The 15,162-nt window shown below is 42.0% G+C and overlaps 1 protein-coding gene across 2 annotated transcripts in view; it reads right to left on the bottom strand.

Moving 5' to 3' along the window:
- Positions 1-2,927, bottom strand: part of TRIM24 (tripartite motif containing 24) — a 124,299-nt gene extending 121,372 nt beyond the window's left edge. The window contains exon 1 of one of the 2 annotated variants that reach the window (XM_045495811.1): positions 2,245-2,927. In XM_045495811.1, coding sequence (XP_045351767.1) covers positions 2,245-2,608 — 364 coding nt within the window. In that variant the 5' untranslated portion in view covers positions 2,609-2,927. The remainder of the gene's footprint in view (positions 1-2,244) is intronic. The other variant, XM_045495810.1, reaches the window with a different exon arrangement.
- Between the last annotated feature and the right edge of the window lie 12,235 nt (positions 2,928-15,162).

Raw genomic sequence — 15,162 nt, 5'->3', positions numbered from 1 at the left:
CCAGATACCTGGCTTAGCTCCTGTAGGTATTACAGTTTGACCCTCAAGACTGTACCGACACGTTCATTAGGAGAATGAAGAACAGAGATGATCAAATGAACCCTATTTATTTAGTTATGAAACATACTGGCTAAAGTTTTACTTCAGCTAGTATTAAAATAAGTTTGCAATGAGAAAGAAAGGGAGAACATAAGTCATTAAGATTCAGGATAGATAGTGTTTTTAATTTACTGAAGATAACCCTCTTTTTTTTAGAGTGTATTTAAAAGTGTCATTTGATAGAGACTTTTTCTTTCTTGGTATAAAAACAGAAACATTACCTTCCAATCTTAAATGCTTTCTTGAACTATTGCTTACAAACACCAAGATAAAATATATTTAGAGATTAGAATTAAAAAGAACATTTTAAGAAATGTGGAATTGCAAATTTGTCTCAGAGTTGATTTTCAGAGCTTGTCTTATCCATGTTCTCATTCATTCTGACCTAAATGTCACTGCCAGGCACATGATAAATCTTAATTCTAGAATTATGCAAAATTCAGATCCTGACTACTAGCCTGTTTAACCGCTTAAAATATAAATAAAAGAAACTATAAAATGTATCTAAAAACTAAGACTTAAGTTTCACCTGTACTAAATTTCCAACAGGTGAGCCACATCAGAGAAAACAAGTGTGAAAGATCTCAGACTTTTGCAAGCTAGCTTACCAGGGTTGAAGACACAAAGACTCAGGAGTGAGAGATAAGGGGCAGTTTGTTAGTTACAATAACATAAAGCAAAGCACCAACACTTTTGCACTGGTTCCCAGAACCCCAGTTCCCACCAGGCAAGGCGAAAATGGCCAGCTGACACCTGCACAGGCAATGGGTTGTGTTACACAAGAGGAAACCTAAGCTTAGAGAACACCAGTCTTTTATCACAGGCAATAAGCACGCCTGCCTTTTACCCCAGTAGACATTTATTATACTGGACCATACGCATGCCTGCTCTTTGCTCTGATGGAAGACACTATCTCTATCTTCCAAGGCTGTTCCTTATACAAACATCTTTTAAAAAACAGAAACAAAGGGCAGTCAGTACCTTCCTGGCAAGACCTGCAGAAACTTAGAGACCCGTGGAAAATTGTCTCCCTCAACTGGATACTGTTCCTAACATATACTCAAATGAGAAGTCTAACACTACAATCTATTTATGGCATCAATTTCATATACCCCTTGACCGGCTCAATTAATCACCAATTTATCTCAAATTAAATCAACTAGAGCCTCTAAAAAGGAAGTATATATTAAAAAGGAATGACTCCCCTTTTCCAGTTACTTTCTATTTTTAAAAAGAAGATGCTCCAATATTTGCAATATTAAAATTTAAAATCCTCAAGCATTCCACTAGAAATGATTACTATGCTTACTTTAACTAACTTTAAATGTTTCAAACCTGTTAACGCTAGCAATAGGAACTACCTGTCAAAAGTCTCATTATACAGTAACAAACACCACAAAGAGAACAGTAACTTCAACATTTCCAGCTGCTCTCTACAAAATACGAGAAAATTCTGCACCCCAAATCACTCTGTTCTTTTTCTCCTTACCCTTTACCGTCTCAAAATAAAATCTTCGAATGAGAAAGACAACAAAATACCGTCTCTTTGGGTTCCTTTGTCCCTAGCTGAAGGTAGAAAATCGGGGACTCGTTAAGGTAAAGAACCTGAAACATGCAAGATAGAAAATAGACGGCATCCGATCTGTAATCAATCACCGGAGAAAGTCCCCATCACTTCATCTTCATCCCTCCCTTCCCCCCTCCAGCTCAAATAACGTGGGTATATACGAGATGATTAGGATCATATGGACCAGGACAAAGCTCCGGGGAGGCAGAGGGTAGCAGTTAACTAGATGCAGTCGGCAAAGAATCCGAGATACACGCTACAGCCGACTCCAACGGAGGTTTTCAAAAGTGCGGGTCGCACGGGCCACCCAACCCTGGAGGAGAATGCTGAGCAGCAGGAGGAGCAGCGGCGGCGCCGCCAAGTCCTCAGCGCCCGTGGAAGTTGCTCGCGGGGCGCGCGGCACGCCGCAGAGCGCGCGGGCCCTCCATGTCACCGCCGCCAACACAGACCCTCCTCCTCGCCCCTCCCCCGCCGCGCACCCCGGGCGGCGGCGACATGACAGCGGGTCGCGCCGCACAAGGGCGCTCGCCTCCCGGAGCCCCTCCCCAGGCTCCCCGGCGTCCCCGGCCGGCTCTCACCTTGGGTGGCGAACGGCGAGGAGCCGCTGACCGGCGAGCCGGGGGCGGGGACGGGCGGCGGGGTCTCGGCCGAGCCCAGCATGGGCGCGGGCAGCATGAGGTAGCGCTGGGGCGCGGGTAGGCAGCGCTGGCAGAAGGAGTGCAGGCAGGGCAGCAGCTTGGGCGCCCGGCTCTGGATGTTCTGGTGGCACACGGCGCAAGTGTCCAACAGGTTGAGCCGGGCCGCCTCGCCTCCGCGCTCCGAGTCGGGGCCCTGCCGACTCTCGGCCTCATTCTCCCCGCTTGGCGCCGCCGAGGGCCCCCCGGCGGCCGCCGCCGAAGCCGCCGCGGCCGCCGTCGCCGCCTTCTCCACAGCCACCTCCATTGTCCTGCCCCCGCCGCCGCCGCCGCCGCTGCCGGGGAAGGGGGAGCGCGGTCTCCGCCGGCCGCCGCCCCCGACGACGATCTCCTCCTCCTCCTCACAGGCCGTTCGGGTGACCCGCGGGAGAGGGAGGGAGAGCGGGCCGGGCCGAGAAAGGCTCCTCAGGCCCCGGGGATCCGCCTCCCGGGTGGCGCGGCCGGAAGAAGGGGATCTGTCAGCGGGAACCGTTCCTCGCACCGGGAAGGCTGCGCCCCGTCCGCTTCGCCAACCGCCGCGGCGCTCGTCGAAACCGCCCAGCCCGCCCTCGTCTCCCCGCCTTTCTCTCTGGGCCCCTGGCCCATCTCAGGCCCCGCCCCCGCCCTCCCTCTCCCAGCAACTGAGGCGACAACGAGGAAGGCGCCGCCCAATAGCCGCAGCGCCTGGCCGGGGGGCGGGGCCTGCCCAAGCCCGCGAGGCTCCGACGGCCTCGGCGGGAGGCTGGGAGGTGGGAGGGCGCTTGCCCAGCCCCGCCCCCCGAGCTCCTAGAGCCGCGGCTTCTGATTGGGCCTTTGTGTGTGTTTCGCTCCCCTGAAAAGATTAAGGGATCGTTTGTGAAAGACAGACCGACTAATTCGGTCCGCCTGTGATAGCTCCTCCTATGGGGCGGAGCTCCACCGTGTGTACTCAACGCCGTTAATTAAGTAACTGCTTCGGAGAAAACTCTCGTTTTACTGCTGAAGACTGGGGTCCTGTGGGAGGAGTAAATATGGTGGGAGGGTTCAAAGGATGACGAAGTACAGATTGTGAGGAGCTAACAAGGTAAGAATTTTACAAAAGCAGAAATGTTGTGTAAAAAAGATATGTGGAGGCAGCATAGATTTGCCACCTGAATTTACTCTTCTCTATGATGAATGATGGAGCCTGAAGAATAAGGGGGTTGGGGGGGGGGAGGTTCTCTTGCAAGTCAGAAATTTTTTTAAGGATTTCGCCAGTGAAACGATGAAAGGTGAAATCAATTTTTAAAGTAAGTGATTTGCTTTTCAAATGAATAAAAATGGTTCTTCAAGGACTTAATATATAAAGATGGTCTGAAAATGTCTTCATTGTATACGGTTGGCACCAACTCAAAAAATAAAAATAAATCTCCGTACTGACGTCCAAATAACGCCTTCAATATTTTTTTCATTCTGACCCCCAAAACACAGGCTTACGTCATAAGGTACACACGTGTTCCCTCAAAATATAGCCAAGCTTCCGGGCACCTGGCTGGCTCAATGCATAGAGCATGCGGCTCTTGATCTCAGGGTTGTGAGTTCAAGCCCCATGTTGGGCGTGGGGCATAATAAAAAAATGACCAAGCTTTTAAGGAACTGGAAGTATAGAAATGGAGTGAGGAAAACAAAACTTCTGCACACACATGTAAAAAGATTGTATGGAAGCGTAAATGGAGTAGTGTTGGACCTTTGAGGAAAGTGGGATGGGGTCAGAAAAGGCCTTGTTAAAACTGAAATGATCCTGGGGCGCCTGGGTGGCTCAGTCGGTTAAGCGGCCGACTTCCGCTCAGGTCATGATCTCGCGGTCCGTGAGTTCGTGCCCCGCGTCGGGCTCTGTGCTGACAGCCCAGATCCTGCAACCTGTTTCAGATTCTGCGTCTCCCTCTCTCTCTGCGCCTCCCCTATTCACGCTCTGTCTTTCTCTGTCTTAAAATAAATAAACGTTAAAAAAAAAAAAAATTAAAAACCGAAATGATCCGGGAAGAACAAATGGCAGCGAGAGAGGGCAGGCTCTAGGCGTCCTGGCCCTCCCTCACCTTTCCCAAGTTATTCCCCTCCTACCAGCCTCTTTTCCAAACATCGTGAATCCAATCACTATAGGCCTCCAAGAGTGAAGTTCTCCTTCTTAATGGCTTTCAAGAGCTCACTATTTGTTTTGTATAGTGGTAGTTTCTTAAACCTTAGTTTGCATCAGAATCACCTGGCAAGCGTACTTAAAAGCTGGTTCTTGGGCTCATCCCCATATTCAATTTTAAAAGCATCTGGTGATTGTGATTAAAGCTCCCTGCGCTCTCATACTTTATGCTCTAGCAATTTTCATACCTCCTGCTTTGCACATTCTGTTCCCTTTGTTGTAGAATGCTTTTCCCTCAAAGTTCAGGCTTACCTAGTGTCCCCCTAAATGACTCCATGTGAAGTTCATCACTCTTTCCCCCGTACTCATTCTGTACTCCCATCTTTTGGTAGCTGCACCCTGAAGATCTTCATATACTAGGAAAGCAAATTATAAATTAATGACTTCATATGCTAATAATTCATTACAGAGATGGTAAACGGGATTCAAACAGACTAAAGACAAACACGTTTTATTCCCTTGGATGATGGTAGTGAAGGAAAGAAAAGGCAGTATAACCTGGAGGCTTGTTTTTGGAGAATTCCATGCAATTTGATAACAATCCACTAGTTTAGTTTCTCAAATCATCATGGATAATCAGTTCTACAGGAAATTATCTTCCATATTCTTAAGCTTCCTAGCCTCATATACTTAAAACAATCATATGTTTTACTTTGTTCAAATATATATGGCTTCTGGTTTTATTAAATTCCAGAAAGCAAATTTATTGTTTTAGGGTTTTTTTGATCATGCGATTTTCTTATCTAGATATTGTCATCTCAAGTGTGTTGCAAAAATAGTTCACAGAGATTCATACTATGATAGCTGATTCGTCCTTAATTATAGCTCTCATGTATCTCCCTCTCTTATTCTATAATGTCTACGACTCCCGAATTCATCCAAGGCTCTCCATATTTTCATCCCTATCTGATCTCCCTGCCTATTCCTACTGCTTTCCCATATCCATTCTATGCTTCACCCTAATTGGATGGCTTGCCATTGTCTAACTGTACCAACATCACCTCTACATCCCTCTGAGAGAGGGGGTAATATTTGTCTGCGCTGGAATAGAAGGCAGTCTGCAAAGGACAGCAAGAGCATTCGATGCTAGTGAGTATTTCTCAGGGCCACCTCTCACGTGGTAGTAATGGATGGAAATTCTAGATCTTCCAGGAAAGTGTAACGAAACCATTTTTCTTTAGAGCTCTTAGAAATTATAATACATGTCAACGCAAGGAACGTGTGAGAGATAACCCCTTTAATGCAATCTTCTATATCTTTAGAGAAAAGATAAGGAAAAAATTCATACCTTCAGAAGTAGCTGAGAGATTTGGGTAACTTTCAACCTCATTGTTAGAGCAAGGAGAATGCAGTGTGCAGGGACCAAAGACTGTCTTGTTATCTCAGTGGCTTCCTCAGATATGCCCACAGTCAAGAACCGATGGGAGCAAGGCACATTCTGTGTACTCCATCATGAAGCGATGTCCCGGGACCCAGTATCTCTCTCACATATGCCATGACCCTATTAAATCCTTGGATCTTCAAACTGGCCCTAGATAGAAAGGAGAACGAATATTGTATTGATGGTTTTAAAACCCCCAAATGATGACCAAAACCAAAATGGAAACAGAACCTAAAATAACTGAGAATATAACTAGATTAAGTTGTCTGCCCTCAGGAAGATAAAAATTAAGTTATTTAAAAAAAAAAAAGTGTATATACTACTTGGGGTACAGTAAAGGGTTAAGTCAGTGAACATGGGTTATTCAAACCCTGCACAGTCCAGACAAAGCACCGGTCTTTAACTCGCTATTGGGGGATGACCTCTGAATCTTTGCCCTACCTGATAAGAGGATTGCTATATGCCTGAGGCTTTGGCCTCACACCCAGATAGTTTACTCTATGATTTATGGCTCACACAGTTTTTTGTGTACCTGAGGCTCTGTGCCACAGTGTCAGTCTGTCCTCTGGAAGGCAGGAGACTGTATAGCTAAGGTCAGTTACCTGAGGACTTACTCCTTGCTCTGTGACTGACCCCTAATTGGATCCTGGGGAGGCTTGGGTGAATTTCCCGCACTGGCAACACTTTGCACATGTTGTTACGCCTTGTTGCTAGAGGAATAAGCATGTTGGTGGGACTCCACTGGCCAAGAACTGGAAGCTCTCTCCTGGTTTCTCCTGGGTTTTGCCTACGTGCCTTTTTCCTTTACTGATTTTAATCTGTATCCTTTTGCCGTAATGAATTGTAACTGGGATATAGAAGCTTTTTCTGAATCTTACGAATCCTTCTGGAAAATCATTGAAACTGAGGCTGGTCTTGGGAATAGCCAATACAAAGGGCATGCCATTTTTCCTACTAGTAATTCTACTTGTAATTCCTTGAGGCTAAGGAGCATCTCTTCCGTATTCCTTTAATACCGCACAAACTGCATGGAAGCAAAAAATCTAAAGCTTGCTTCCTCCTGCTTTATTCCTTTAATCCTTTGCTTCATTCTAAGTACTTGCTTCAATTACAGCTCATTTCCCCAATTATCTATCTTCTATCTATCTATCTATCTATCTATCTATCTATCTATCTATCTTTTTTGCTTCTTGTGAGCCATTTGCTGAAGAGAAAAGTCCAGGAGAGATCATTGCAGTGATTTCCCTTTTCCCTCATCACCTCCCCTATACAATCATTCTTTTCTTCTAGGTAAACATTGTTTTTAGAAGATGAAGTGTGGAGGGAAAGAAGTCACGAAAGGGCTGGAGAGTGACGGGAGAAGGGGCGTATTTATTGCCTTGTCTGAAGGACAGGAATAATGAAGAGAGTTGTAAACTGAATATTGACTCATGAGGCTTTATGCACAACGATTTTTATGGACGGTTGGAGCCAAGTCAACTTAAGTATTGGGAGCAATACCTGTGCAGACTGTTCTGGGAATATCCAAAGGCAGAGAGAAGCCCCTCAGTGCTGTGGAAGCACTTTTATTGGGCTTTATTATGAGAGGAGGTACAGAGGAGAGAAAGCAGAAGCAATGGAAAACCTGAGGATCAAGAGTAAGTCCATCAGAAGACTAAGAAGAAGAAGAAAAAAAAGAGGAGAACAGTGAAGATAATAAGGGAACAAGTGAAAGCACACAAATGAAAGAAAAGGAAAAAGGAATAACGCTTGCAGATAACATAACAGGAGAAGAAAAGGTGGAGTAGCTAGGAGCTAGAAGGAGAAGGAGGAGTTTCATGACACTCTGTGATGAAGGAGGTAAGTGAGAAGCGAGTAGATGAACCAAAGTGGAACTTTGAAAGGACTCTGAAAATGGTGACATGGTTTATTTTGAGACATAACTTGTAAAAATTTATCCAGTCCTAACTCAACATAAAACACAGCCAGAGCAGAAGCCATTTCTACTTTCCAAGAGATATTTCACTTGATAGTAGAATTCCTTGTACACATTTGTGCTTTTGACAAGTGTCATTCTTTCGGGGTTCCCCCACCAACATTTATGCTACATGAAACAAATATTCATTTGTTACATAGCTTCTGTTTGTTTTCATGATGGTGATATATATCAAGCACTACTTTTAGCTATGCCTGCTCTTCTGTTCTGTAACTTGTTCTTAATTTAGCCCAAAGATGCCTGACATAGCCTCCCTGAACTCCATGTACAGAGTTTATTGCTACTGGGGAGCATGTTTTCAGAATCTATGTAAACATGTTCTATACGTAAACACCCACACATATATAATTTGACATAGCTAGAATCACAATAGCACAATTTTAGTACTTCTTTAAAATTAATGCTGGGAACTGAATTGTGTCCTCCTTCAAATTCACATGTTGAAACCCCAATCCTATATGTAACTGTATTTGAGGATAGGGTCTTTAGGAGTTAATTGAGATTAAATGAGGTCATAAGAGTAGAGACCTAGTCTGATAGGATTGGTGTCATTATAAGAGTAGGGAGAGGGGCGCCTGGGTGGCGCAGTCGGTTAAGCGTCCGACTTCAGCCAGGTCACGATCTCGCGGTCCAGGAGTTCGAGCCCTGCGTCGGGCTCTGGGCTGATGGCTCAGAGCCTGGAGCCTGTTTCCGATTCTGTGTCTCCCTCTCTCTCTGCCCCTCCCCCGTTCATGCTCTGTCTCTCTCTGTCCCAAAAATAAATAAACGTTGAAAAAAAAAAAAATTAAAAAAAAAAAAAAAAAAGAGTAGGGAGAGAGATGAGAATACACTCTTTCTCCCCCTAGCCCTCAAACCCCCTCACTCTTCTCTCTCCTAAAGCACATACACCAGGGAAAGGCCATGTGAAGATCTAGAAAGACGGCCATCTGTAAGCCAGGAAGAGAGCTTTCACCAGAAACTAAATTGGCTACAGCCTTGACCTTGGACTTCCTACCTTTTGAAATATGGGAAGTAAGTTTCTGCTGTTTAAACCCTCCAGTCTGTGGCATTTTGTTACAGCAACTCAAGAAGACTAAAACGCCCAACAATACATGTAGGTACCTATAGATTTATGAAATCACTTTTAATGATTGCTTATGATTCCATTATAACAAAATTTATGCTTAAAAAAATATATTGACAGACATTTAAACCTGTATTAATCAAGTTATGGGCTAAGCTGGTTTGAGAATTCCAGTGGCTCAAACCATATCAAGTTTATTTTTCTTTTACATAACACATCCCAGTGTGGGTCCACGGCTCTGTTTCGCAATCATACAAGGCAACAGTGCCTTCTAGCTTGTCATTCTGTCATCCCTTAAAATGTTGTCTTTGGTGACAAGGCCAGATGGGGCCATAAGCACTATGTTTTCACTTGAGAAGAGAGAGGAATTGGCAATTTACATCAAGTAACACAAACGTTGGGCATTAACTTCCACTCACATTATGTTGTCACAGGGCCACACCTAGCTTCAGGATAAGCTGGGAACTATCCTTTTCAGTAGCGTAGTCATGAATCCTAAAACTCAGCAGAAGTGGACATTCTGTTAGTAAAGGGATAAGGGAACATTGGATGGGGCAGAAATTAGTAATCTCATGTACAATTACTTTCAGCATTTCACTTATCTCTGTGACCTTACATTGAATTTCCAGAAGTGAAATTCTTAGAACAAGGGTTGCACAATTAATATTTTTATATTTATTGCCACACTACACTTCAGAAAGAATTTAATTACACTCCCACCAATGTTGTATGTAAATATGAATTTCCCTACCTCTTTGCCATTATTCTACTTAATCTTTGCTAATCTGAATATTTAAAGAAGGTAACTCAGTATTGATTTTATTTTCATTTCTTTGATTAATGCTGGGACAGAACATATCTTTGTATATTTAGGGACATTTGTATCTTTTTTCATTTGTGATTATCTGATCACGGCCTTGGCCTCTTTTTCCATTGGGTACTCATCTTTCTTTTTTTTGAAAAAATTTTTAATGTTTATTCATTTTTGAGAGACAGAACAGAGTGTGAGCTGGGGAGGGGCAGAGAGAGGGAGACAGAATCCAAAGCAGGCTCTAGGCCCTGAGCTGTCAACACAGAGCCCGACGACGTGGGGCTTGAATTCACTGACCTGGAGATAATGACCTGAGCTGAAGTCAGATTCTTAACCGACTGAGCCACCCAGGCACGCCTCATCTTTTTTCTTATTCATGTGAAAGGGATTGTTTTTTTTTTTTTTTCAACGTTTATTTATTTTTGGGACAGAGAGAGACAGAGCATGAATGGGGGAGGGGCAGAGAGAGAGGGAGACACAGAATCGGAAACAGGCTCCAGGCTCTGAGCCATCAGCCCAGAGCCCGACGCGGGGCTCGAACTCACAGACCGCGAGATCGTGACCTGGCTGAAGTCGGACGCTTAACCGACTGCGCCACCCAGGCGCCCCGGGATTGTTGTTTTTTACACACTATCTTGCAAAAGATTTTTTCCTATGTGTCATTGGTCTTTTAATCTTACACATTTCTTTTTCTGCTAGGCAAAACTGTTAACTTTTTATGTAGTCAAATTTATCATTTTTTTGTTTTCTGGCTTTCAATTTTGTAGCATATTCAGAAATGCCTTTCATCAAGAGATTATACAAGTATTCACTCATATTACCTTCTAAGAAATACATTTTCTTTTCTGTTTTTTAAAGTTTATTTGTTTATTTTGAGAGAAAGAGAGAAAGAACGAGTTGGGGAAGGGTAGAGAGAGGGAGAGAGAGAATCCCAAGAAGGCTCCTCATTGTCAGCACAGAGCCCCATGTGGGGCTCCATCCAAAGAAACCATGAGATCATAACCTGAGCTGAGATCGAAAGTTGTACACTTAACCAACTGAGCCACCCAGGCGCCCCCTAAGAAATACATTTTAATTTTCACTGTGTGGCTTACCACCTACTTATTGCAGATGGTTGTTCCCTTTCCTACATCTTACTGATATTTCAGGCAGAGGGAAGTGGAACTGTACATTCTGCACTCTTCCAAAGAATATTCCCAGAAACCCTATCCCTTTCACTTCCCTCTCATTGGCCAGAACTGTGTCGAATAGCCACTCAAATCTCAAGGCACCTTGGAAATATTGTCTTTTATGTGAGCACATATTTATCCAGAATAGGATGAACTTCCATTATAAGGAAGGGGAGATTGTTGGGGATTTGGTAAGAAACGTATGTGTGTGCATGTCTGTATGTCTGTGTGTGCGTGTGTGTGTCCATATGCACTCACACTCGTGTGCATGCACACTTATCTATGCAGTGGATATGTGTGAGGAGGAATAAGAAGAAGATGGTTTTAGTTTCCTCTTAGGAGGAAAACCAAAAATTATAAATAAGAGTAAAGATTTCCTTTTTACTGTATAATGATTTTCCTTTTACTGTATAATGTTTTACAACTTTTGAATTTTGTACCTCATACATATTATTTATTACAAAAATATTTTAATAAGAAATTAAACTTCCTTTAAAAAAAGAAATACATTTTAATAGGTAACATATTTGTATGTTTTTCTTTCTTTTCCAATTTTTATTTAAATTCTAGTTAGTTAACATACAGTGCAATTTTGGATTCAGGAATAGAATTCAGAGATTCATCACTTACATACAACACCCAGTGCTCATGATAACAAGTGCCTTCTTAATACCCATCACTTATCTAGCCCATCCCCCCACCCACCTCCCTCCATCTACCCTCAGTTTGTTCTCTATCTTTAAGAGTCTTTTATGGTTTGTTTCCCTCTCTATTTTTTCCCCTTCCATATGTCCATCTCTTTTGTTTCTTAAATTCCACATATGAGTAAAATCATATGGTATTTGTCTTTCTCTAACTTATTTTGCTTAGCATAATACCCTCTGGTTCCATCCACATCATTGCAAATGGCAAGATTCATTCTTTTTGATAGCTGAGTAACATTCCATTGTGTGTGTGTGTGTGTGTGTGTGTGTGTGTGTGTGTATACATATATATATGTATGTATGTACATATGTATATACATACATATATATACACACATATATACATATGTATATATACATAATATACATATATACATACAGTTGATGCATATATACACATATGTATATGTGTATATATACACACATATACACATATACATATGTGTGTGTGTGTGTGTGTATACACACACACATGCCACATCTTCTTTGTTCATTTGTTGATGGACATTTGGGCTCTCTCCGTGGTTTGGCTATTGTTGATAATGCAGCTATAAACATTGGGGTGTATGTGCCCCTTCGGATCAGTATTTTTGTATCCTTTGGGTAAACACCTAGTAGTGCAGTTGCTGGATTGTAGGGTAGATCTATTTTTAACTTTTTGAGGAACCTCCATACTGTTTTCCAAAGTAGCTGCACCAGTTTGCATTCCCACCAGCAGTGCAAGAGGGTTCCCCTTTCTCTGCCTCCTCGCCAACACCTGTTGTTTCTTGTGTTGTTAATTTTAGCCATTCTGACAGGTGTGGGGTGGTATCTCATCATGGTTTTGATTTGTATTTCCCTGATGATGAGTGATGTTGAGCATCTTTCCATGCATTATATGGTTTAAAAATAAAAATATAAAACTACACAAGTGAAAATTCTTGCTGCTACCTCCATTCTCTTTGATTCCATTAACCACCTGACCCTCCTCCTCCTCTGGCAAATCCACTGTAAACTGATGAGAGCAAAAAAGGAAAATAATATATTAGTATTGTTTTTTTTAAATAATTTTGATCTCCTAGATCCCATGAAAGGGCATCAGAAACTTTCAGGAGCTCTCATACCACATTCAAAAACCACGGAGCCAACCCATTACTAGCAAGTGGAAGACTTCATAAAAGCTAGCTGAACAGATCCATTTATCAAATAATTACATACTTCCTGATTTATAATTTTTACAGCCCTTCCCGCATGACTTTTTCACAGTATTATTTCTTTTTGAAATAAGTTATTATGGAAGTTTGGAAAAAAGATTGATATGCTCCCAGGGTGCCTGGGTGGCTCAGTTGGTTAAGCGTCTGACTCTTCACTGCATCTCAGGTCATGATTTCACAGTTTGTGGGTTAAAGCCCCTCATAGGGCTCTGTGCTGGCAGCATGGAGCCTGCTTGGGATTCTTTCTCCCTCTCTCTGCCTGTACCCCACTCTCTCTCTCTCCTTGAAAACAAATAAAGAAACAACAACAAAAAAAGACTAAAATAAACAAACAACAACAAAAAAAGACTTCCACATATACCCTACTCCACTTTGACACTTGTCCTCACGGTCCCCATGGTAGTAGTTTGTTGTATATACTTCCAGACCCTTTTTCCTGTATGTGTGTATTCGTACATATGTGTGTATTGGGAGCTTCAGGTTTGTCACACACACCCACACACACACAAACACATGTAAATAAGATTGTGCTATATGTACTGTTTCTGTAACTTGCTCTTTTTACTTTATAGTCTGAAGATCATTTCATATTTTTACACATAAATGTACTTCATTCTTTTCAACAACCACATAATATAGCAACAGCTCTGTGACATGAACGTTTGTTATTTAGAAGAAGGGAAAAGAGAACCAAATTTATTCTTATTTCCATATGGAGGATGAGTGGTACCCACTACATTCATTAAATGGTTCATCTATTTCTTCCTAATTTGAAATGCTACCTATCGCTGATACCAGATTTCCATATACGCATGGGTCTGCTTCAGATACTATTTCATTGATTGATTTGTCTATTCCTGAATAGTTTTTTAAAAATGTTTATTTTTGAGAGAGAGAGAGAGGGAGAGACAGAGAGAAAGTCCCAAGTGGGCTCTGTACTGTCAGCTGTGGGGCTCAATCTCATGAATGGATGCTTAACTTATATCTCTATAATATGTATTGCTATTTAAGAGAGTAAATCCACCTTTCCTTTGATTTGCTTTGCAAATTGTTTAGACTGTTCTTGTATGTTTACTACTCCATATATATTTTTTCCCACAAGAAAACAAAGTATCTTTATTACCTTCCACGATATATTTAGTTTTGCTTCTCAGAAGAAATTTAATAGGAATATAAATACGTTTTTTTATATAATCATATATATTCTAGTCAAGGTGTATAATGTAAACTTAAAGCAATCAGGGAAATACCACATCACTATCCATATACATTTTATAATCAGGGTATCAAGTTCTATAAAAAATGTAATTGTGATTTTTTTTAATGAAATTTTGTATTTTGAATAGGAAATACATGGGTCTGATGCAAAATTCAGAGTGTATAAGAGTGTATGTGTGCACACGGGAAAGCAGTCAAAGCAGATAGCACATAGATGCTAATGGCTAGTAGAAAAGTGCTTTATAATCCTTATGTTCTTAGTCTATGTCACAAGCATTAATTCTGTCTTTGGTTTGTACCCTATTTTCCTCTTATTTTTATTATAGTTAATGGTATGTATAATTGTATCTCTCTCCCCAACAGAAATATGAACTTCCCAGGGACGGTGTTTATTTTCACTTCTCTTTGCAGTCTAGCACCAAGAATACAGCCCAAGGTTCTGGGATACCATTAAGGAGAGAGAAAAATTTGATTTTGATATATAGGAAGGTGAACTATATTAAGGCTGGGATCCAGCAGGAGTAGACACTGAAAGCTGAAAACAATCATCATCTAAAATATATAAACAAGGGCGCCTGGTGACTCGGCCTGTTAAGCGTCTGATTTCAGCTCAGGTCATGATCTCATGGTCTGTGAGTTCGAGCCCTGCATAGGGCTCTGTGCTGCCAGCTCAGAGCCTGAAGCCTGCTTTGGATTCTGTGTCTCCTCTCTCTGCCCTTCCCTCACTCACACACACTCTCTCTCTGTCAAAAGTAAATAAACATTAAAAAAAATAATAATAAAATAAAATGTATAAACACATCTGCCTGCTAGGAGAGACTTGATATACATTGAGGCAAACCATCCCTGAGTTCCAGGGAAACCTTCATAATTTTCTTTTAGTTGTGCAAATGCAAAGTAAAGAGCTTTTTGGAACGCAGCTGTGGTCTAGGAGCTAAAGTGCTCTTCATAATTCTATGACATTTGTCTTCATACTGCAAAGAATTGTGTATCTGAATACCATGTTTCCTTTAGATTATCATTTAGAAATATTTGCTTCCTGGATTCCAATTGTCCTATGTAATTACTTCTGCATATTCTTGGGCCATATCTGTAGTTATACTATGCGTGCTATTAGTTACCCACAGGAAATCAAAAAGACCCTAAAGACTGCTGA

The sequence above is a fragment of the Leopardus geoffroyi genome, chromosome A2 (genome assembly GCF_018350155.1).
Source record: "Leopardus geoffroyi isolate Oge1 chromosome A2, O.geoffroyi_Oge1_pat1.0, whole genome shotgun sequence".
Lineage (NCBI taxonomy): Eukaryota > Metazoa > Chordata > Mammalia > Carnivora > Felidae > Leopardus > Leopardus geoffroyi.
This window is presented reverse-complemented; position numbering and strand designations above follow the sequence as displayed.